Below are 24,006 nucleotides of genomic sequence, written 5' to 3' on the forward strand. Positions count from 1 at the left end.
AAACAAGTGTTCTTCTTCAATTAATCACGAAAATTATTAAATCAGTGAACACGGAAGTCAAGGTATATGTCCCTGAAGGCTTCAGTCACAGAGTTACTGGGCAGTAACTCTGGTCAGCTGGATGGTTGATTGGATTCAATATGTAGGCTGCAGAGTCTTAAGCCCTTGAGGCAGGAGCCTTGTCATCTATTGGTTGCTAGCCCCTTGTGGCTCTCTTAAGAAAGCATGAATGGAAATTGTATTACTCAGCAGCCTTGTATACGCCCATACAGAACTGCACTGCTCAGGCTGCATCTTCACTACTCCACAGTCACATCTTGGTCAAGGAAAACTGTTTACTAAATGCTGCTGCTAAAGAGTCTGACAACATAATAAACACTCAATAAATAGACAGACAATAGTCAAACCCTCGGATTCAAGGAGTTCTAGTGCTGCTGTTCTGTGGTATTGCTCAAAAATCGTACAGGGAAAAATCCATCAGAGAGGAGAGTAAGAGAGCAATTTCACCACCAACAGTAGCCTCGAAATGAGCCACTTAGAATGGAAAGCAAGGGGTGCAGTCCTGTTCTGTCGCAGTTCTGAAAAACATATTCCACAGGATGTAGACTACAGTATTCTCTGTGCATACTTTATTATTGTATGTATTGGATAACCTTACTTGTCTTTCTCTGTTTTCTGCGGGAGAGGTCTAAATTAATGTGCGGCTTGTCTGTTAATGAGTCACTTGGGCTGAGCTTCTTAACAGGAGCCCGATGCTGTAAAGGAGGAAGACGAGGAGACGGGAAGGGGATGATGGTGGGGGAGGGCGAGAGGGAGAGTAAAGGAGAAAAGATGGAGGAAGGGGGTGTCCAGCAGCCCAACAAGCTGTTGATTAATAAGTAGCTGCGGGGGCCTCTACTCTCCTGCCTCTCCTGAGCCTTGCATTCATGCAGGGTTGACACATCCTCAGGCACACACCTGTGATTCCTCTGAGTCAAGGACACACTCGCTGCCATTGTTGCTCGATGTAATAAAAACAACTCAATTTGTCAGGTCTGTTATTACATTAGCGACAATCCCCGGAGAGGCTTTGAGGGAATGATTTTGTGGGCTTCAGGACAACCGACTTTGAACACAATAAGAGCGGTCTCATTTACTGCGTGTTGAAGTGACAATATTTCTGAAATCAAATTTACCCCGATATCTGGCGAAGGAACTTCTGTCGGTTATACTCGGTAAACCAGCTGTGATTCAAACTAACAGCTTTTACCCTTTCACCATTTATGAAACATTCTGAGCCCACTGAAAGACACGTAAATTGGATGTATGAGGTAAATAATAGTTTAGAAAGCATTCAGACTTGCATGTTTGCTGTATTAAGCCATTGTTCTGCCTCAGACTTCAACACTGTCGGACTGAAGACCTCAACATGATAATCTATTTTGCATGAGAACAATCCCTTACTGCAAAGTAAAAAACCCATGACCCTCTGGTAACGACTATCAATACTAATGATTGCAGACAGAACGAGCCAAACAGACAAAGGATGAGGTTGCACACTAATCTTTCATTGATAAAGCCGTTAATAAAGCTTTACCGCTGAACCCATGAGAAAATATACAATGTTAGAATGTAGAATAGGATACAATAGAATGTAGGAGCATATTTCTCCTGGACACACTTAATGCCTGCAGAATAATAGGAATCGAAAGATGACCCGGAGAGGCAGAGAGGTCAAACTGATGCCTTGGTTATGAGTCCCGGGTTAATTAAACAGCACAAGGGCAGTGATAAAAAATATTGACATTTTGCGACCTGAATGCTTCTTTGAGTGAGTTTGTGAGTGCAGGAATAGGAAGAATCATAGAGCTTGATGGGAATATCCGGACAGAGAACGTTATCGTCACAGTAACCAGGAGCTGCTCGATGGCCAATAGAACTACAAGAAACATTCACGCTCAGCAAATCTTAAGAGAGAATGTGACATTGATTGATGAATTACATTTTGCCGCAACAAACATGAAGGGTACTCTGTGACAGGCTCACTCAAACCTTGACCTTTTCACTCAGAGGCTCCTTGCATCTGTCACTATGGTGATAGCGGCAACATGGATTTCGTTTCCAGTCCAGCAGAGAGTGAATCAGTGAATCCTTCCACAAGGAGTGTGTTGGTTTGGACCTGGTTCAGACTTAATTTTCATGAAAATCATTAAATTGATTTGCAAATGACCTTTTCCTGTAGCAAGCATGTAGGGCAGCTATTGTGTGAGCCTTCTCAACCTATGACCTTTTCACACTGAGGCCTCCAGCATTTGTCAAGATGGCGATAAAGGCATCAAAATTGATTTCTGAGATATACGTACATGGGATTTTAAAAAGACCAAAGACAGTGACCTTGTTCGGACTGCACTTTCACGAAATTCATAAAATTGTGCCTGCATGTGACTTTTAACTATGCTGGCATCTGCAAAATGTGAATGGAGTGAGCCGATTAAATGAGTGCGCAGCCTCATTTGCATTATAAAATGAGAATCCACTTTATAAACCATCTGCAGGAAATAACTTTTTGTGGAAAGAAATAACCTGAGAGTTTTATGTCTCCTCCAAGCAATATGGAGGAATAAGAGAGAACAGCTGAGAAAGAGAGAGAGAGAAGGGGGGTAATAATGAACAGTGAACATGGACCTGGTAGCTCGATTGCTACAGATGATGAATGACCACGGGGAGGAAGTGGAGGACCAGAGCAGAGGCACGGCCATTTGTTACTCTGCTGTCACAGATGTATTTTTAATGAATGTGCACCTCTGACTCCTCTGCAGAGCCGGTTCCTTAAGGCTGGCATGACCCCCATATTTTCAGCCAAGCTTTGGGCCTGAGCCAGTGCCCTTTGGCTCCGGCACCTTCATGTAAATAACCTTCTCCTTGTGTTTGCTGATGCCATCGTTCTAGGCCTTCATTATTATCTTTACCTGGGCCCAGAAAAGGGGGCTCATCTCTGTCAGTGTGCCGGCAGCAGGGGAGAAGATTCACCTTGGATCTGTGCAAAGCTCCTGGGTTTTTTGTTTCCCTTTACTTCTGCAGTGTCCTTCAAATAAATACTTACACTTAGTAATTTTGGTTATATACTTCAGTTGGAATTGTTGAAAGTGTTTGCTACCTTGGTGCTAGAGTGCTGCAAGAACCTACAGACTGACAGATGTTTATTGATTGAACAGGCAGTGGATACACACCTTTGGATTTAGATGGTCAGAAAATCACAGACTTCATCACAATTTTCTACGGAAAGGTTTCTACCTATCCTTGAAAACACTGCAAAGGAGAGAAACAAGCTAAGATGAGGTTGTCTATGGTTCTCAGTAATTCAGGTCATGTGATATCTGGCAGCAGCTATCTTGGTCTTGAAGATGAAGATAGTAGGCTGTAACCCAGGACAGAGTTGTTCACACCTTAGGAAATGAGCTACACATTATTAAAGATTAGTTGTTTCAAATAGTAGTTAGTAGTCGTTTCAAATGCTTTGAACAACTACTGCTACATAAGAAGGGGAATTGCCTGAGTCATTCCTAAAGATACGGCTTCTTTTAAAGGTAATTAGTCTGACACCAGGAGCGGCTTTGCTTTATTTGACAACATGAAATGTTACACAAAATCACTACAAACAACAAAAACAGTTCTAAAGCAGTAGATACTCATCATCCTCATCGCCTGTATAGGCCTTGTGCAAGCAAATGTAAATGTTTCATACATTATATACTGTACCTATATCACGCATGTGCCTTTTCTCCACATTATGCAGAAGTCACATTAACCATGTGGCCACATAAATAAAACAGTAGCTGATGAAATGTCATTTTTGTTGTCATTTCCCATAATATCAGCTACAGTGCATCAATTTAAAAGGCAACAACATATTAAAAACCTGTGGATTTCAGCATTCGCATGAGATTTATTCGGCAATGCTTCAAAATTTAGACAATAAATGAGGCTATGTGCTGATTTCCTGCAGGGCAAACACATTAATGCATGTAGCTGACACTGATATGCCCGGAATCAAATTGGTAAACCAAGACCTATATATATATATATAGCTATATAAAGATATATACTGTATATACGTATATATGTATATTTCCTACAGTACTACAGGATATGGTGCCGAGGCAGACTGGGATATCAAGTGAGTGTAAAAATGTTGTCTTGAGTTCCATTCACACACCTGTGCAACTCCAGCTTTACTCTGAAGACAGCATCTTGGAACAGACTGTGTGGATTAAGCGGCTGATGTGCAGGATGACATACACATGTCACACGTCTTGTGACCCAGCCCGACATGCACATCATTGCATTTGCTGTGTTCCATCTGTGCTGTCATGCTGCTTCGTGATTCTTCTGAGAATCAGACCTGGGCAGCCATCTATCATCAGCTCCATCATCCAAACGTTTTATGCCAAGATTAAACAGCAAAAAAGCAATTTCAGAAAAAGAGTGTCAATCATACTCTCAGCATGCTCATCAACAGCTAACGAATAAGCAACAGCAATGAATGACAACCAAGAGAAGTAAAATATTCATCCAAATCATCTCATGAAACATGTTGAGCAGGATTCTTAGGTAACACCATAGCAGTTCCCAATATTATCTTTGTGAATTTTGAGGGAGGAAGTTGTCCATGACAGGCTTCAACAGTCTTTGACCTCCATGTATTTGTGTTCAGTCCGTCCTCAGACACTTGTTTGGCTGAGGGCTCACCTTGGAGCTGTTGACAGCTCCATGTTGCGAGCGTGCAGAGCATCTGAACAGCAGAGAGTCACATGCCATCCCGGGCTTGTAATGGCAGCACTGAGGCGCTCTGCTACATGGAGCAGTAAGGGAAGAGAGGGGCAGAAATCTAAAGGCAAAGTTTATGAAGGCACGTCGTTGTTGTTGGATATCTCTGTGGGGCCCCTCTGCCTGCCGGCTCGGTGGTGATCACTTTTGACAGCGCTCTCCCCAGACTCCAGCACCAATAAGCAGCTGCTCTTGTCCTTGTCTTGGTATGTGGCACATGTCTGGCTGGCACTGTCCAGGAAAATAAATGAGGTGCGTCACTCCAAAATCGGACAGGTAGTGATTTAAAAAGAAATGGAAGCAATAATCAAGAAGTATTTTGCAATTCGGATTCAGATTTTAAAAGAACGATGAAAAATTGTCAAGGTTAATTTAGAATATTCTCTCAAATTGTTAAAAATTCTATATGATACCAATAATTAAAAAATCTGATTGTGTTTTTATTTATTTTTTCATGCTGGTTAAACTGTTTCCATTTTAATCTAATTTTATATCGGTCACATTCCTGTGTTTCTTGCTGTTTCATTTGGTGTTTTATTTTGTAGTTGTCTCCCATTATGTTTCACTTCCTTCCACTTCACTTCATTGTGTCTTGATTGTGGCTCGTTGGTTTCACCTGTTCATGTTCCCTTCACTGCCTGTCTTGTCTACCTTTCACCTGTCTCTCCTCCCTCGCCTCACACTCCTGTTCTTAATTCCCTTGTTCGTCCAAGTTTATTTATACACCCTGTTTTATTATTGGTCTACTCTTTGGTCTTCTTCGTCATGTTCCTCGTCACCAGTGTGTTTCTGCGTCATGGCGCCTGGTTCCTTGCGGTAATTGTCTTGTGTTTCTATGTTTTTGCCAAGCTGTTTCCTTCAGGAGTTCCTTTTTGTGTTATACGGATTACTTTTCCCACTTTTATGGATGATTATTTGCTTGGAAATTTTCAGTTTTGGACATTTACGCATTGTTGCTTTGAACAATTTGTATTTAATAAAGCATAGCTTTCTCTTTACTTCATTCCTGTTTGCTTGAGTCCTTTGCTCTCTGCTGGTAATTCATGACAATCATCACTAGAAGCATATTGAGCACCGTCCCTAACATTCAGAGAACTGTAATAATTTCTTTATTGAAGTGTGATTTTTGAAAAGGGTCTTTTTGAAGCAGGAAACAGGAAAAACATCCGTCAAACAAATGTTATATGTAATGTTTAGCGTAGAATTTGGAACTTTTATGTAAAGCATGGTGTGCGGCAATACCTGTCTTGATTATCTTTAGCTATTGTGCAGTCCTCATAGATTTTCAGCATAGTCTGCGTGCGGTCATCAAGATGCTCTTTAGGCTCCGGAAGCCTGGAAAATGCATTATGAAACAAGATAATCTCTCTAATCGAGTTGCGAGTGCTGCTTATGTATACATCATTACTTGGATGCAACAATAAATGTGGTTACAAGAGCATTTCATTCATACTAATGTATATAACTCTTTGTTTTGTGGTTTCTATCATTTCCATGTAAAAAGCTCTTCCAATTCCTCAGTCTATGCCGTGAGTCGACCACAGATGGAGGTCGGGGCAATGTGAGGGAATACAACACCTGGGCTCGAGTCTCTCTTTGACCTTGGCGATGGACAGGATGTAAGGGCTGATCTGTCTGGTGATGGTTGTCAGGTAGGAGTTCTCCTGCTTTAGCTGCTGCAGGTCATGTAGTTGGGCTACATGGAGAGAATTAAGAGTGAAATAAACTGACAAGACATGAAACCAGAAAGAGATGAAGGCTTTGGTCATTATTGAAGATGCACCTTCATAGATCTCCTGCTCGTTTGTGACTCTCTGATAAGTCTCATCCCAAACCTGTGACGGAAATATTGAAATGTATCAGTATATTCATGGGAAATCTTGACGTTTGACTGGTTTCTATTCATGAACTCAACTAATCTAAAAGCATTCAGGGGCGTTCTGTCAGAAGTGGTTGCTATTGAAATATTGAGGCTTTACTTAAATGCATTCTTAAAGCGGTTCCCGCGGACGCACCTCTTCAAACATCACTCTCATATTTTCCACAGTGGAGTGCTGGGCAGATATCTGGCTGTCGATGTGCAGTGATCTGTCCAGGATTTCACCCATCTCATCTGTGTTGATGATGGAGTGATGCTTGGTGAGGTCTCGGTGCAGCTCCTGGACCTGGTCCTTCAGATTCTGAATGTCTGTCTGAAGAGTCTGTAAACACAAATTCACATTTAGGCTCCAAGATGACCATCAACCTTCTATTCACTCCAGGAAAAATACTTGATGCAGAAGTGACTCGCATGTCATTCTCCTTCCCCAATATATAATTGTGTACATAATAGTCCCACTAAATTCATTGCATTGTTTCTAAATTGCTCTGGATAAGCACTCACCCTGTAGCTGCACTCATAGTTGCGGCAGTGCTCTGTGAAGGGCGTCTCCCTCCCTTCAGCTAGAAGGACCTTGGTGCAGATGTTGCGGTGAGAAGTGGGTCTTCGGCCCAGCATGGAGCCCAGGGGCATCTCACTGAGGGACGGGGAGCGGCAGCACAGAGGCGACTGAAGCCTGAAGAGGTTAAGAACAAAAAAGTAGACAATCACGCCTGAACTGAACCATTGCTGGACGAGTTTATTTCATTTTTAAACGGCATATTTAATTTAAACATGTACACTACACTTCTAAAGAGCATTTTATTGAATATGAAGCAATGAATGCCATTTTCTTCACGCATAACTGTAGCCCACCATATTGAACTCCACTGAGCTCTGTTTTTGCTGTAGAGATGTAAATATATGTAACTATACATGTCCTCTACCTGCGCTTTACAAGAATTGTATTAAAAAAGAAATATATATATCTATATAGACATATATATATCTGCTTCTTTGCTTCTCTTAAATCGACAATGCGTTGCCTCAAAAGGTGATAGTGTCCTCCTTACAGTCTGACTCGGTGCAAAACAACTATCGGCATGGCTTGGCTGTACAGTTTCCCCTCTGTATGTCCAATAATATAAAATGTCATTTGGGAGACTCCAGGTCGATTAAGAGGCTCATTAAGACACAACAGCAAATCAGGTCTCTATACTGTCAACTGTACATACAGTGTTCTGTTGCTCCAAGCTAATCTTCACTTCATGTTTACTAATGGGTAACATGCCAGAACGAATGATACATTAAATAATAATCATATAAAGCATCTGTTTCTAAGATGAGTTGATTGATAAGTTCTGAGCTTGATAAAGAAAAAGTGACTATTTAATGTGGATGTAAAATACTTCATTCAGTGTTTTTGCACACCACCTGTATTCATTCAAACTGATTATAACCATGCAAGATAGACAAATCAGGCGAATGTGAAGTGAGCATGAAGTTGCAGCCACTAGCACCAGCTCCACTAACCTGATTTGTCCCCCTGCCAAACATGAAAAAAGCTTAAGGAGCCTGTTTGTGTTTTATTTCCTGGTGCCATATCGGCGCTCGACAGCCAAGAAAAGGACTTAAACTAAAAGCCTCTGCTTCATTGGCAGACGGGTGTTGAGTTGGAGGGAGATTTTGTTGAAGAAATAAATAACTTCAACACCTCTGAGTTAGATCGCTGTGTGCTTGGCTGGGAAGTGAACAATCCCGTCAAAGGAAATGTTAGCTAACATAACTAACAAAGAAACACAACCACTATCATCTCCCCTGTAATTTCTCAATGAAAGTGCAGTAACACAAAGATATTTACCTTACTTCCGGAAAGCCTCCTTATCCTGTCGTCTTGACTAATATTGTTGCAACAAAAGGCCTTTCCGAAATGGATCTATACGTCTCTCTCTCCTTACCGTGACATATCACTCTCCGCACACTCAGCCTCTGCACTAACATCAGTGTGACACCCATGTCAAAGCAGTGACATCATACGCCTGGAACAAAGTGGTCTGATCTGTGTGCCAACTAACCAGGAGAATCCCAGAGAGTTCTGTGAAATTATGATAAAAATAGTGTCGGCCCGGCCCGACCACCAATCGCTGCTCCCTTTGCATGTTGCACTGGCGGGGCCCTAAACACGGTGGAGAGGAGAGTTGTCAGTATGTTGGCATTAGTGGGAGGGCTTACAGACCTGTGAACAGTTGGAAGGAATTGATGTGGAAAATTTGACAGGGGAGTGTGTGTGTATGTCTGTGTCACCTTTGTGGACGTGCAGAGGGATGTGAGGCATCGGTGTGAAGGACTGACTCTTCCTTTATTTTGTCAAGAAGTGATCTGTGTTCACTGTAGTGGTTGTTTATAATAATCAAATACTAATGTAAGAATAATCCTGAAAGTTGTATTGTCTTAAAGCAAGTGTTCAAAATGGTCAAAGGAGGAGCAGAGTCATTCTATCAAAACTCCAACATTTCTTTATGAATGTGTGCATGTTTCATGTAGTAGAGTCGGCTAAACACCCGCCTCCTCTGGGTTTTGTGTTGTAGTGTCCTTGGACAAGAAACTGAACTCCAATGAGCAGGCGAGCGCCTTACACAGCAGCATGTGTGTGTTTGTGTGACATTGGAACAGCTTTGTCCTGCTCAGGTAGGAGGGTACTACAAACAAAAAGTCTTTCCCCTTTAACATTTGCCAACACCTGTGTTCTGAGAAAAGCATCATGTCAAACAAAAAACATCTCTTTCCAGGAACCACCCTGTATCACGCTCATTCATCTCTCCATCCATCTCTCCTTTCAGTGTTATCTGCTGTGTTAATGTGCAGGACTGGAACTCTCCCTCTCCCCTCTCTCCCTCTGCCCCCCCTCCCCTCCTTCCTGTCTCTCTTCTCCCAGCCCGCATGAATCAAGGTGTGAGTTCCATAAACATATCAGTGCACAGAGCTTACAGACCAAATAACGGACATACTGGGACTCACGGCGGCGCCTCCTTTCCTCTCACTGCAGTCATCACTCTCTACCATCTGCACACGCAAACCATTTGGGGATTTTGTTTTTTTTTGGCTTTGCATGTGTGAAATTTTCTCTCCAGACAGTTTGCTTCCTCGGAAAAGATCCAGAGATGCCAACTTGATACGCAGATAGGAGCAACAACTTGTAAAGTAAAGCTTTCTAGGAAGGGATCATTTGTCGGTGACCCTCGAGAAACATTTCACAACTGGGTCACAGCGATTTGATCTCACCGAGTTACAGCACATGTGGATCCGATGACAGAAGGAGGGCAGCGTTGTCCTAGCAGCAGTAGGGGCTCCAAACAGCGGGCGAACTCACTCCGGAAGTCTGTGATGATCTAATGGCAGACAGAGAACAGATCTTTTAGTCTGGCACAAAGCACAAAGAAACTGTGTGCTAATGTCTGATCATGTTCCAGTAAATCTTAGATACAAATGTGATACTGAATGGGCAAAACTACAGTTATATATTCTGTGTATAACAGTACCATGGAACTGAACTGTCTATGAAAACAGCACCACCTACATTTTATTGTGATAAATGGTTCACTGTATAATTTAGCCTCAGTTACCTTCCCTCAGTTACTGTGTGGTGGGTGCGCTGGATTTTGTGATAGGTAAAATTGGATCTGGGCTTTCGAGGCACAGCAGAGAAACAAGTGGAAATGCACTCGGGATAAGTGGAACAACTAATCAGTCCACTGCAGCAGATTACATTCAGGACTTTCCTGAGGGGCTGTGTGAGGGCTCTTCATACTCACTTTGCTGCTCTGCACCGGTCTCAGTCGATGAGGGAGCTTTACAATCCTCTTCAGCCTCTCCATGAGTTGCTGTGTAAGCAAGAGTATCTGGATGTGACTCAGAGACCCTTTCACCTCACTCAGACGCTACAGACAGCCTCTATCAAAAGTTCAGTCCAGCTAATGACTTCATTCGCGCCAAGAAAACTTCCAGAGAATGAACTGTCGGAGAATCAGCACCGACAATTGGTCTCATCCAGAACGGCCGTACTCACGTAGCCCATATCCAGAAACTCAAACTTGTTGGCGGAGCTGAGGAAGGCGGAGCAGGTGACAAGGTGAACCTTTAAGCATCAGAGGTGAAAGGTTAAAGGTTAAGCCAGATGGAGGGAATATCGAACATTCACACATTCTCTGAGGCCTGGCATTGAGCGATTGCAACCAAATTTAGATGATGTGCTCATATCAACTCAACCATGGAGAATGTAGTGGCTTACAGGGGGCGAGGCACGTCTGATAGGTAACAACTCATCTGTCCAGAGTCTGGCTCACTTTATTTATAACTCATTCCATTCCCGATCCAGATTATAAAACATTAAAATAACACTTTAAGGGGATTGTGCAGCAGGTTATGGGATGGTAAATGGACTGAGCTTATATATGAGGCCCTGACTGCCTTCTAATTATGATCATTCATGATTAAGTCTTTATTATACACTACCTGGAGGGTTGGCAGGAGGGCAGTGAGGTGTGAGAGCTGTTCCTTAAGTGCTTTCTCCTTCTCCTCGTGTTGACTGCACGCACACACACACACACACACACACACACACACACAAACACACACACACACGCACACACAAAGTATATACTGTAGATGAAACATGACACATAGACAACTATGCCTGTCAATATAAACAGAGGATTCAACTCAGGAGACTCATCCGCAAACAGCATACTGTACGCTTCCTGACCCGTCTCCCATAACAAACACGGAGGCACAGACACACTGGAAGGCTGACATAAATAGCCTTTCACACCCTTCCAGGAACCCAACCACTGGATAGCTTCCAGGCAAGAGAGAGAGAGAGAGAGAGAGAGAGAGAGAGAGAGAGAGAGAGAGAGAGAGAGAGGGCACACAGGGTACAAAAAATCTCATTAAAGATCCCCACAGAGAGCAACCTGATACACACTCGCTCACTCACACACTCTATCTCCCACATGTAAACACTGACCTGACACACACACACACACACACACGCACACGCACACGCACACGCACACACACACACACACACACACACGCACACGCACACGCACACACACACACACACACACACACACACACACACACCGTAAACCCTAAAAGTGCTCCAAACTGGTTCAGACTCTGTGTTTTCATCTGCAAATACTTCATATTGATTAGTCATTAATCTTCAGTAAAAATGTAGCCAATGCACAATAATCACATTTCAGAGACTGATGAATGCAAGATCATAAAGTTTAATAAACTTTTATGGATTTGGTGTCATAATCACTTCTAATTGGTTTCATGTGGAGGAGTGAATTGACTCCTGAGTATTACTGAGGCGTTGAGGATAAAGAGCACATAGACACGAATACAATGACAGAAGTCAAGAGATATTAGGTAGCAAGTTGTCCAATTTTCAGGAGGTGATATTATAAAATGCTCAATTTTTATTTATTCATTTATTTTATATTTTCACGGACTTGATCCAGTCACAAGCGGAAGTAATTGACACAAGTGTGGAAGTAGTGGAAGTGTGTGTTACCCGGGGCGACACTTTGTTCAGCAGGCATAATTGTGCCGCAGCAAAATGAAAATCGCCCCAGAAAATGTGTGGAGAGGACAGAGAGTCCAGAGTAAACAGGAAGCTGTTCATCACCTGCACACTGCAGGACGGTGCAATAGAGAAACACTCCCACAGACACACAGCAAGTCACAGCAGAATGATAGCAATTTAGAGAAGACTGCGACAATGACTGTGCTGTGAAATGAAGTAGAAATTTGTGGCCGTTTTACAAAAGATTTTAGAAAGATTGTTGTCCTGTGTCTTTACTTATCCTACAAATATTTATGGATATTTGGAATTTCTTATTTTACAGTGATATCACGTTAAAACATAATGAAGATGTGTATTTTGCATTTATTATAGATTCCCCCAAAAAAATCAAAATCTTCATATTTCAGTTGCATTTTACCTCTGAGCTGCTTTCAGTAGAATCTTCTTCCTCTCAGCTAGTTTCTCCTGTCAGATGAGAAGAGAGAAACAGTCCCCTTCATTCTTTGCACTGCTCTGAAAATGGCCTTGAGTTCTTGAATATGTAATGAATAGTTGTAAATTTCCCAGTGTGGCGTTTGCTCCCTCAGGTGGACAGTTTATAACGGAGGGGAAACCCACACTTGTCTCAGAATTAGGTTAACAGGGACATCCAGTGGTGGAACGGTGCTAATAGAGTCACATGGGGACAAAGAAGCCGAGAGTGTGAGAGAACTTCAAACATGTTTTAACTTTGCTTGTTGTTAATGTGACAGTAATATTTATGTAAAATGTCAGCAGGTGAAGTGAAGCGCATCAAACCCTGCCATGCTGCCATGTCACCTGCAGGCTGTTGAAGAGGGTGCAGATGGCGCTCTCCTCTTCCTCCACGTTCAGACACACTTCTCCTATCATGGCCCTCAGCAGGACGATGGCCTCCCGGGTGGATGTCTGCAGCTCCTTCACCGCCTGCAGAGGAGCAGATTTTAAAAGTTTTAATGGTTTACAGATTATTACCTGGTATGCAAGTACATAAGCATGTGTTGTTTTCATATCACATTAATATATAACTGCGCTATGGGACTGACTAACATTTATGTGGATGAGGAATTAATCTTGTCATTACTTAGATTAATTAAGAGCTCAATCAGTCCCACTGTGACACTGACTCTCTAAACTCTCAAGGTTAATGTTGATTGTTTGCCTTGAAATAACATAAATATGGAGATAAAGAGACAGAAAACCTCACCAGTACTGCCTGATCCAACATCTCACAGCCCTGCACATATGCTGTTTCAATATCAATGCAGTGTGTCCGCCTCTCGCTGTGAATAGAATAGAATAGAATAGAAATCTATCTGAGCTAAGTCATTTCAAGTGAATTCAACACCGATTTTTATTTCATTTCAGACACTCAGATATTATATGTAGCGGAATTGCTCACACTTGCATGTCTCTGAAGCACTTGATGCAAAGCATAGACTTCTTCTCCGTTGAGAACAGAATGTAGGGTTCCTCGTGGAGAGCTGTGGAATATTAAGAATAGAAACACGGAGCGGACAGTTGAATTAAGAGATTGACTTGTATTAGACATTGCGCAATTTAAATCAGTATTAAAAAATAGAAACACTTGCGGTGTGACTGACACTCACAGCACTTCCTGTGTCTGGCTTTGGTGCGTTTGGCCAGAGACACGATCTCATGGTGGGCAAACATTCTGGCTTTGTGTGTCACCTCCCTGCACGCTCCACACAAGGGCTGGCTGCAGGTGTTACAGTAGTACATCATCCCTGCGTCCTGTATAAGATGGACATGTTAGAATAGAATAGAATAGAATAGAATAGAATAGAATAGATCTTCTACATGGCCCACTGGGTACCTTATTGTCACTTTCCTGGTCACAGTTTGCACATTGCATCGTCTCCTCACAATCTGCATTGTTGTCCACCAGGAATTTCAACAGCCGGTCCTCTGGTGGGAGGGCGTTAGTGCCTTTGACTACAGACAGATACCTGTGGAAAAGAGCATTTCAGACTTTATGATGTTTCACAACAAATCAATAATACTTAGGCCACAATCCATTCCAATAGTAAATATATGTTCTATATTCTGTGTATGTGTATATGTAGTGTTTTTATGATGTTTAGAAATGTCTAGAAATATATGTGTTTGGAGTTATGCTTGCTATATGTCAACGTTTTAAAAGGATATTGGTTAAAATAAAGTTAATCTACATTTGTTTTGTTTTGTTTAGCTATTTCCGTTCATTTTCTGCAGTAATCTCCTTCTCCGTACTACTCCAGGCCAGTTGGTGGCGGTAATGTCCTGTTAAGCTGCTTTCCCAAACGTCAATAACCTCTACAGAAGAAGAAAAAGAAAGTGCGGAAGTGCTGTATGAGTGGCTGAAAAGTGTGCGTCGGTGCTTTTTTTTAGAAACGTCGACACACACCGCTATCACTGACCGAGCGGCTGAGCGTTTGAAGTGTTTTCTAATCGAGACCAAAGTATCGACGAGTCACCATGTCCGCCATCGCCGAGAACAAAGTGCGGGGGGAAAACCCGTTTACAGAGCTCAGCGCCGACAACGAGAACTGGCAGCCCACAGAGGTAGAGAGTCTGTGTATGAACTGCTACGACAACGGAACCACCCGGCTGCTGCTCACCAAGATCCCGTTCTTCAAGGAAATCATCATCAGCTCCTTCAACTGCGACCACTGCCACTGGGCCAACACCGAGATCCAGTCCGCCGGCCGGATCCAGACCCAGGGAATCTGCTACACCCTCAAAGTCCGGTCCAAACAGGACCTGAACCGAGAGGTGGTGAAAGCTGACAGTGCGACCACCAAGATCCCTGAACTGGATTTTGAAATCCCAGCATTCACCCAGAAGGGCTCCCTGTCCACCATCGAGGGTCTGCTGGACCGGGCGGTGTCGGGTCTGGAGCAGGACCAGGCTGCCAGGAGGGAAGCGGACCCGGCCGTCGCTGACAAGATAGATGAGTTCATCCAGAAGTTGAAAGATTTGAAAGATATGGAGAATGAGTTCACTCTGGTGATTGAGGATCCATCCGGAAACAGTTTTGTGGAAAACCCAGTTGCCCCCCAGAAAGATGAAGCTCTGACTGTGACCCGATTCACGCGCTCAGAACAGCAGGACCAGAAGCTGGGGATCAAAGCTGAGGATGAGCTGGAAGAAGAGCCAGCAGGCAACGACTTGGAAAGCATGAGGAACGAGGTGCTACAGTTCAGCACCAACTGCTCAGAATGCAACGCTCCGGCCGCCACCAACATGAAGCTGGTGTCCATCCCTCACTTCAAGGAGGTCATCATCATGGCCACCAACTGTGACGACTGTGGGCATCGAACCAACGAGGTGAAGTCAGGCGGAGCCACAGAAGAGCTGGGCACCAAGATCACCCTGCACATCACCGACCCGTCAGACATGACCCGAGACCTGCTCAAGTCCGAGACCTGCGCCGTGGTCATACCGGAGCTGGAGTTTGAGCTGGGGATGGCGGCGCTAGGGGGCAAGTTCACCACGCTGGAGGGGCTCCTGAAGGACATCAAAGACCTGACCGTCTCCAAAAACCCCTTTGTCAGCGGGGACAGCAGCAACTCGGACCGGACGGAGAAACTGGTGGCTTTCGGAGATAAGATCGACGAGATCATCGCCGGAAAGATGGACGTCCAATTCATTCTGGACGACCCTGCGGGAAACAGCTACCTGCAGAACGTCTACGCCCCCGACCCAGATCCTGAGCTGACGGTGGAGAAGTACACCCGTACCTTTGAGCAGAACGAGGATCTTGGCCTGAACGACATGAGTACGGAAGGATACAATCCGTGAACCAGGAGAAGAGGCTGAAGGACTTAATCCCCCTGTAGTGCACACTTACTTATGGGCTCGGGATCTACTCGGTGTAATTATTTGTTCCAAACATTATAATTTCTCTTAATAGCAGAGCTATCAACCCATCAGCACTTCAACGTTTCTGTTCCATCATATCTGTTTGTATACTGATCAGAATCACTAAGCATAGCTGCTGCATTCCTGTTCTACCCCAGCAGATGGCACTCTTATTGTTTCACATTAAAGGAATGGATCTCTAAACGGACCAAGTGTTGAATGTTCTCTTCTTTCTTTTTTTAAGTACCCTAAGAATGATGTCATCTGAATAAGGAATAATGTTAAGTTGGCATAAGAGGCTGAACTGAACCTGTTTGATTCATTAAACATCACCTGCACATGTGGGCTTCTTCAGTAGCCTGGATGCTGTTTGAGGTTTAATACCGCAAAGACCAAAAGGTTTTAAACCTTCATAGTCCATAATCCTATAGGACAACACTTAGAGAAAAGAATAGAGGACATAGAAGCTGAAAACCCAGACAGTTGGAGGGAAATAGAACCACTATATTGAGACTATAGTTTTGATTTCAACACTTCTTTTCCTCTGTTTCATTCGTTGTCATACAGTGTCGTGCATCCAAACGTGCCTCCTCCTCTTCTGTGTGTGTGTTTCCTTCAGCTTTCATAGCAACAGGGAGCTATTGTGTTCCACTAATAGCAGAGTAGTGGATTCCTAGATTACACGCTTCTTGAGTGAGCAGCTGTTAGCGAGCCGCCGCTGATGGCAGAGAGGCACTGCCAGCAAAGCCCCAGCAGACTAAAACCAACAAGTACACACAAACACCGCCAGTCACTGAGCCCACCAGGGGGTTCACAGAAGAAACACACACTTACAAAAGTTTTCCCCATTTGGTTGTCAGTTCTTTGAGTTGTAAAAGCTGTTTAGTGATGCACAGGTTAACACGTAAATCTGCAGAGATTTGTCGATTGATGTGTCACTTCTGCGTTCACAATATTATCCCATGCCACTCAGCATTAGTTTTAATTTAATTACCTCATTTGTGTAAAAGGATCCGCGTTGGTTTGAATGCAAACAAACCCACAGCGGAGATGCTGTATTGAGTTTCACAGATGAAGGTTATTTGACATGAAGCACAAGAGAGGAGACAGAGATAGATTGACCCATGAGACTGAACAGAACCAGAGCTGGGGAGCTTCTCATCAAGGATTATAGAGGTTTTTACAGTCAAGAGTGTCACAGTTCAGAACAACACAGTGACAACAAACGCCAGGACTGATATGAGAATGTGTGTCAAGTTGTATCAACGGTAGAAGCAAAGACTCAAGTGTTGGTCGTCCTTATTAACTGAATGGGCCTGTGTGGAGATTCTGTTCTGTGCTTTGTGCTTTCATGAGGGAATCTCAGTACTTTGGACCCAAAGGTGACTATGTAAAGCACGAGTGGCTCCTTCATAGGGGATGAAATGGATTCGGAGCATGTGATTGCATTTGATTGCCCTAAGCTGCTGGCACCGCTGCCACATGCCGGTCTGCTTTGTTTGCTGTGTGACTGGTCTTAGAGGACCTTGTGAGCCATGATGGGTGTATGGGCCAAGGGCTAAATCGGAGACACTGGGATGACCCTGCAGCTGCTCCAGCCACTCCACCCGGCCCTGTGTGGCCTGAGGGAGCACTGGATCACTTGGAAACCAAACCAGACAGTGACGCTCTCTGAAACCAACAGGATTCTCCTCAAATCGCCTGCACAAACTCATCCAGACTGCTAATCGCATTACGTGGAACAAATCCCTGAGAGCAAAGCTGCACAGACTCGGACCTGTGGGAGAAGTTGAGCTCTGCATACAAAAACCTTTGAACCATTCAAGTGTTCTCAAGGGGCATAATTATATCTTATTATAATTATTGAAACATCTTAATTATACTGAAGTAATCGTGTGGTGAAGTAGTCATTTTGAGGTTTAAACCCTCATATTTAGGGATTTGTTTGTGTCTTATTGTGAGTGCATGAACACAGGGACCTCCATAGAGTTTCTGTTCTGCATGTAGTGTGAGTAGAGCCTTTCATTAGCGAACCAAACACAAATCTCAACCTAAATTTGTCGTGCTGGTAGTTCTCAACAAATACCTGATCGACCCTCAGCCCAAAACTGCTAACTCTTACCCACAGAGGGGGCAGCTGAGGCGGCTGTCATTGGTCCGGCCGCGAAGGCACCGGGCACAGAAGATGTGGTAGCAGTCCAATAGACACGGAGACTTGTACTGCTCATGGCACAGGTGGCACACCAGGGGGTGGACGCTGGAACAGTCCACGTTGCACAGGTTGTCCAAATGGGTGAAGATCACTCCTGCCATCTGCAACGCAAGTGTGTAAATAATGACAAAGTGTATTTCAAAGGCAACATTATCACATTGTTACCACAAACAGAAGCTGTCACAGTGATATGTTATAGGAATTACTGTCAATATGTTGCACCCAGCAAACTTGGCTGTGTATCAAACTCGGCTTTCCATCTGATACAAGTAAAAACAAACTAGAGCAATATCTTTGAACTTCTCTTACCTTGTCAATCCTGTGATCCTGTGAAAAACAACACAATCCACCGATGGTAAAGATAGTAACAAGGAGCTCATAGTATTGACAACATCAACACAAGGCAGCAATATAACTTACTGTAAACTTGGTGGGTCGGTCTGCAGGAAGCGCTGAGAGCTACTGTCTTACCTTTCACTGCTGCTATCAGCTATCCCCAGCAGGAATGACAGCAATGCAGAAACTCTTCGATAGTAGACCGATGGGGTCCCTCCACCAGGCAGCTGACAACACACACCTCATGCCAGTGCCCCCCATGTGTGCCAGAGTGCTGCAGGGTCATTTCATATTGCTGCCCCCTGTGCAGATTGTGAATACAGTCATCCTCTAAAATCCTTTTTGAATTGTAGGTCAATGAGGTACGAAAACAACTGTGACCCTTCCAGCGGATCAACTTGTCATATAAAGTCAATCTCAGTGCGAGTGAGTTTGCTTTACTGCAAAGGTACAAAATGAGAAATTGCTTTTGCTTTAAAATATCTGGCCATTTTTCTAAACCTGTAAACAAAGAAATGAGGCCTTGAAAATTGTGAAGTGCTGTTTTTGAGGCGATGTTTGATGATATCAGAGCTGCTGCGTTGTATTCAATCAAAGTGGATCAGATGACAATTATGTAATCCACTGGACAAGAAGAGAGCAATTTAGGTTAAAACTTATATTTCTCGTTTCAAGATCGGGACACATATCTAGAAGTTCCTGAGTCAAGTGGGTTTTATATTGATCACATAACAACACACCAGATAGTTTCACAGTAGTGGCTTTCCCTAGACTTCCACAACTCTGTAGCCGAACTGATGACCTTTTAAGATGTGTATATTCTTTGTCAACATTCACATGCAAAACTCCTCAATTCATAGCTGGAATTTGTTCTTATTTAATTTTTATGTGTTTCACAAACAATAATCAAAATAAGTCTACTGTTACATTGGTTTTCTCTTAACATAAATTTACTGTGAATGGTGACTTATAAATTAAATAAAAATAAATTAAATTATATTATATATTTATATTATAAATAATTTCTATACATATTTTTAGTTCTATATTCAATGTTTCTTTGTTCAATAATTCATTTCATAATAATGAAATCACCTTAAATGTCACAGTGCTGCACGGATATTCACTTTGCTAAATCGAGTCCAGATAAATCGATGTGATCGATCGTGCAGGCCGCCGCGTGTATTACTTCCGGCGCCGCTCTTCCTCTTTCCTTTCTGCTGAGCGTGTCAGCCATGGCGCCGATTGTAAGTAGACAAACGTTCCAAAAAACCGCTGAATCTCCGCACATTCTAGGGTTTTACCTGCATTTTCAGTCGTTTGCATAATCATTCTACATTAAATTACCCTCCAGTTCAGTAATTGTGTCGTAAATGTGCTTTTGTTTACGGTGAAGAGTGAAACCACGTTGCGCTAACTCTCGGTGCTAACTCGAGCTAACGGTGGCGAACGTGCGTGTTGTGTGAGAAAAGGCTTTGAGGCGATTTGAGACACAAATGGCGCGACTAACATGTTGGTAAATCCAGCAGTTGACGTTTATCTGCCGGCGGTGTCTGTTCCGTACCGGCTGTGATAACGCGGCGTTGTGGTTATTTTTATGCCGTAACGAGGTAACGGAGCTGCGTGTTTGTGTGCTTGTGTCCCACAGAAGAAGCAGGTGGTGAAGAAGCAGGGTGGCAAGAGGAAGAAGCAGATCCTGAAGTTCACTCTGGACTGCACTCACCCTGTGGAGGATGGCATCATGGATGCAGCCAACTTTGTAAGTGTGTGTGTGTGTGTGTGGCTGGCCGAGCTAATTCCAAGTTCATAGTGAGAAAGCTTATATCCCCAATATATGTATGACGGTTGCCGATCTGTTACTGATCTCAAAGTGAAGTGTGCAGTTCACTAGATGGCTATTTGTCGTCATGGTAACATTAGTACAGCAGCCCAGATACAACACACATCATGTGGCTAATCACACCAGTGTGTTTGTCTTCATGGTTAGTAGCTGATGCTGTGTGAGATGTGGTGTGACGTTATGTGTTGTGTGTTTCCAGGAGCAGTTCCTGCAGGAGCGCATCAAGGTGAACGGCAAAGCTGGAAACCTGGGTGGAGGCGTTGTTTCCATCGAGAGGAGCAAGAGCAAGATCACAGTGAGCTCTGAGGTTCCCTTCTCTAAGAGGTAAGACGCTCATCACAGCTCTGTCACTGCTGTTTGTGTGTTTGTAGATCCTCACACACAAGACTTACTTTCATCCTCAGCTAACAGTGATTCTCTCTCCAGCCCCTAAACACACCTCAGCTCCTCACACACTCTTGTCTTCTACCTCTGCTCCTCCTGTTGTCTCTGTTGTCTTCAGTTGTATGGCAGCGTTTGTGTTTCGTGTCTCAGCTTTACTTTGTAATCTGGAGCCGTCTGTCTCATCCATTTGCTCATGAAGTTCTTGTACTCATGAGGGATGTGTTTGACTCGACAGGAAAGCTCCATGTTCAATTTGCTTCCTTCTGAGACCTGCAGACTAATGTCCTCGTGTCCTCAAGTCATGACCTAAAAAGAAAATGATAGTACAAACACAAAATATAAAGATTGTAGAATATGTAGTCCATCCAAACGTGATGCTTTGTGGCTCTAAAGGTCTTAATGCTTATATAGATGCATCTGTCCTTTGCACTACAAGGAGAATTAAAGCTGCTTTGACTCAACAAAACCTTTCCGCTGCATGTTTCCAGGTGATTGTCAGGCGTTTGGGTCCAACTGATGAATCTTGAATTGTTGCAATCACTATGTCGACCACTATTGAGAATTATTGACGTTTGACCACAATGAGTTATTATAATACAGCTTATCAGAATCTATGCTGAAGTTATTTGTGATCTAAATGTGACATGAACTGTTAATCATCTGGTCCATCCTTGAGTTCTAACAATCATTCATCCTAAAGGTGAAGTGAGCTTTAATGAGGTGCTGCTTCCTGGTGTGTTACAGGTACCTGAAGTATCTGACTAAGAAGTACCTGAAGAAGAACAACCTGCGTGATTGGCTGAGGGTGGTGGCTAACACCAAGGAGAGCTACGAGCTCCGCTACTTCCAGATCAACCAGGATGAAGAGGAAGAGGATGAAGATTAAACATCACTACTTTTAATAAAATTTCTGATCATGGAGGAAAAAAACGTTTGTCTGTTTTTGAAGTTTTATATTTGGATTCGGACATCAAACTGCATTTCCCCATGGAAACCAAAACAATGGAACTGAAACTGGAATCAATTTGATATAAAATCCTCTGATCTCGGTAAGCCAGCTAATGAATGAACTAAAGGGGTTCACCTGCAAAGAGTTATAGGAATATTTTGGATTAATTTTTTGGTTATATTAATGGGACTGTTTGGTGTAGACATAGAATACAGCACAGCAGCTCTTTGTAACTTTTACAGTAGATTAGTTGAGGTAAATAACAAAACCAACATAAGTGTGCAACCAGGATGTTTGACTTCCATTTTGTGCCTTTGCGGCTGGAACGGATAATTTTATGATCCATACAAGTTAACAGGCACAGGAAGTTACAATACACTCATACTTCCGTTTTATGCCTTTAGCCTTCACAATAAAAGCACGCAAAGGTACATTTAATGTGAAGGCTTGGGATTTGTTGTTTTATAGACAACCATTTTGTCGAGGAATACATTTGGTTACGAAAGTCTTGTGACAACTTGAGTCTGTAAACAGGACGAACATGATGAGAAACCCCCAAAAATAAGTTAAAATGTTTTTTTAATTGTTCATAATACACTGCTCAAAAAAATAAAGGGAACACTTAAACAACACAATGTAACTCAAAGTGTATCACACTTGTGTGAAATCAACCTGTCCAGTTAGGAAGCAACACTAATTGTGAATCAATTTCACCAGTTGTTGTGCGAATGAAACAGACAACAGGTGGAAATGAGAGGCAATTAGCAAGACTACCCCTATAAAGGAGTGGTTCAGCAGGTGGTGACCACAAACCATTACTCTGTTCTCGTCATTTCTGGCTATTGTCTTGGTCACTTTTGAATTTGGTTAGTGATCTCAGCCCTGGAGGTAGCATGAGGCGGTGTCTACAACCAACAGAAGTTGCCCAGGTTGTGCAGCTCATCCACGATGGCACATCAATGCGAGCTGTGGCAAGAAGGTTTGCTGTGTCTGTCAGCAGTGTCCAGAGCATGGAGGAGATACCAGGAGACAGGCCAGTACACCAGGAGACGTGGAGGGGGCCGTAGGAGGGCAACAAGCCAGCAGCAGGACCGCTACCTCCTCCTCTGTGCAAGAAGGAACAAGAGGAGCACTGCCAGAGCCCTGCAAAATGACCTCCACAAGGGTGGTATGAGGGCCCGACGTCCACTAGTGGGGCCTGTTCTTACAGCACGACACCGTGCACGGCGATTGGCATTTGCCAGAGAACACCAATATTGGCAGATTCGCCAGTGGTGCCCTGTGCTCTTTACAGATGAGAGCAGGTTCACACTGAGCACATGTGACAGATGTGACAGAGTCTGGAGACGCCGTGGAGAACGTTATGCTGCCTGCAACATCCTCCAGCATGACCGGTTTGGTGGTGGGTCAGTAATGGTGTGGGGAGCCATTTCTTTAGATGGCCGCACAGCCCTCCATGTGCTAGCCAGAGGTTCCCTGACTGCCATTTGGTACCACGATGAGATCCTCAGACCCATTGTGAGACCATATGCTGGTGCAGTGGGCCCTGGTTTCCTTTTAATGCATGACAATGCCAGGCCTCATGTTGCTTTAGTGTGTCACCAGTTCCTCCATGATGAAGGTATTGATGCTGAGACCAGACCTGAATCCAATTGAGCACATCTGGGACATCATGTCTCGTTCCATCCACCAACGCCACGTTGCACCACAGACTGTCCAGGAGTCTACTGATACTTTAATTCAAGTCTGGGAGGCGATCCCTCAGCATGCCGGCGCTGTAGGGAGGTCATACAGGCACGTGGAGGCCACACACGATACTTTATTTTTTTGAGCAGTGTATAAAATAAAGCCTAAAGACGTAATGTGTGTTGTTTTTTTTTGCACAAGTACAAATTTACTCTTGTACAAAGTTAATGTCTAAGTTCTGTAGACGCTCATCAAAGTAGCAATGTTCCTCTGTTTGGTGCAAACGTGAACCCACAGTACAGACGTGTATCATCTCCACCCTGTGCTGCCAGCAGAGGGACTCTGACATACATGTGATCAGTCTGTGACCAAACCTCTGATTTTCAGATCACTTCAAATGTTCATACGCCACACATCCATCAATCACAATCAATGTTTTTGAATCAGATGTTGGGATCCC

General features: G+C 43.5%; 3 protein-coding genes across 3 annotated transcripts; 2 read left to right on the forward strand and 1 right to left on the reverse strand.

Annotated features, from left to right (window-relative positions):
• Positions 1-4,880: 4,880 nt before the first annotated feature.
• On the reverse strand, positions 4,881-18,452 carry rnf207a (ring finger protein 207a). The gene is made up of 17 exons (XM_076147428.1): positions 18,262-18,452; positions 14,113-14,245; positions 13,886-14,030; positions 13,678-13,759; positions 13,483-13,558; positions 13,077-13,202; positions 12,676-12,722; positions 11,177-11,249; positions 10,731-10,799; positions 10,477-10,545; positions 9,947-10,053; positions 7,190-7,361; positions 6,822-7,007; positions 6,590-6,641; positions 6,385-6,502; positions 6,049-6,141; positions 4,881-5,037 (listed from the first exon to the last, which is right to left on the reverse strand). Exons 1-17 carry the CDS (start codon positions 18,450-18,452, stop codon positions 4,881-4,883), a joined length of 1,896 nt encoding a protein of 631 aa, XP_076003543.1.
• On the forward strand, positions 14,599-16,347 carry zpr1 (ZPR1 zinc finger). Its single transcript, XM_076147394.1, has one exon. The coding sequence runs from the start codon at positions 14,754-14,756 to the stop codon at positions 16,077-16,079; it is 1,326 nt and encodes a 441-aa protein (XP_076003509.1). The 5' UTR covers positions 14,599-14,753; the 3' UTR covers positions 16,080-16,347.
• Positions 18,453-19,852: 1,400 nt separating the features above from the next.
• On the forward strand, positions 19,853-21,841 carry rpl22 (ribosomal protein L22). The gene is made up of 4 exons (XM_076147361.1): positions 19,853-19,934; positions 20,336-20,446; positions 20,727-20,851; positions 21,656-21,841. The coding sequence occupies exons 1-4, from the start codon at positions 19,923-19,925 to the stop codon at positions 21,795-21,797; spliced, it is 390 nt and encodes a 129-aa protein (XP_076003476.1). The 5' UTR covers positions 19,853-19,922; the 3' UTR covers positions 21,798-21,841.
• Positions 21,842-24,006: the final 2,165 nt, after the last annotated feature.

The sequence above is a fragment of the Genypterus blacodes genome, unplaced genomic scaffold, assembly GCF_046128005.1.
Source record: "Genypterus blacodes isolate CSIRO-AG114 ecotype Tasmania unplaced genomic scaffold, CSIRO-AGI_Gbla_v1 ptg000037l_1, whole genome shotgun sequence".
NCBI classification, from domain to species: domain Eukaryota; kingdom Metazoa; phylum Chordata; class Actinopteri; order Ophidiiformes; family Ophidiidae; genus Genypterus; species Genypterus blacodes.

Bases quoted from the DNA above. Each gene is read 5' to 3' on its own strand.
- rnf207a (XM_076147428.1), bottom strand. From the start codon at position 18,452: ATGGCAGGAGTGATCTTCACCCATTTGGACAACCTGTGCAACGTGGAC. The intron at 11,250-12,675 runs GTAAAATGCAAC...GTGTGCGTGCAG, and splicing joins CTACTGAAAGCAGCTCAGAG to TCAACACGAGGAGAAGGAGA. The intron at 10,054-10,476 runs GTGAGTATGAAG...GTCTGCCATTAG, and splicing joins GACCGGTGCAGAGCAGCAAA to ATCATCACAGACTTCCGGAG.
- rpl22 (XM_076147361.1), top strand. The intron at 20,447-20,726 runs GTAAGTGTGTGT...GTGTGTTTCCAG, and splicing joins TCATGGATGCAGCCAACTTT to GAGCAGTTCCTGCAGGAGCG. The intron at 20,852-21,655 runs GTAAGACGCTCA...GGTGTGTTACAG, and splicing joins GAGGTTCCCTTCTCTAAGAG to GTACCTGAAGTATCTGACTA.
- zpr1 (XM_076147394.1), top strand. From the start codon at position 14,754: ATGTCCGCCATCGCCGAGAACAAAGTGCGGGGGGAAAACCCGTTTACA.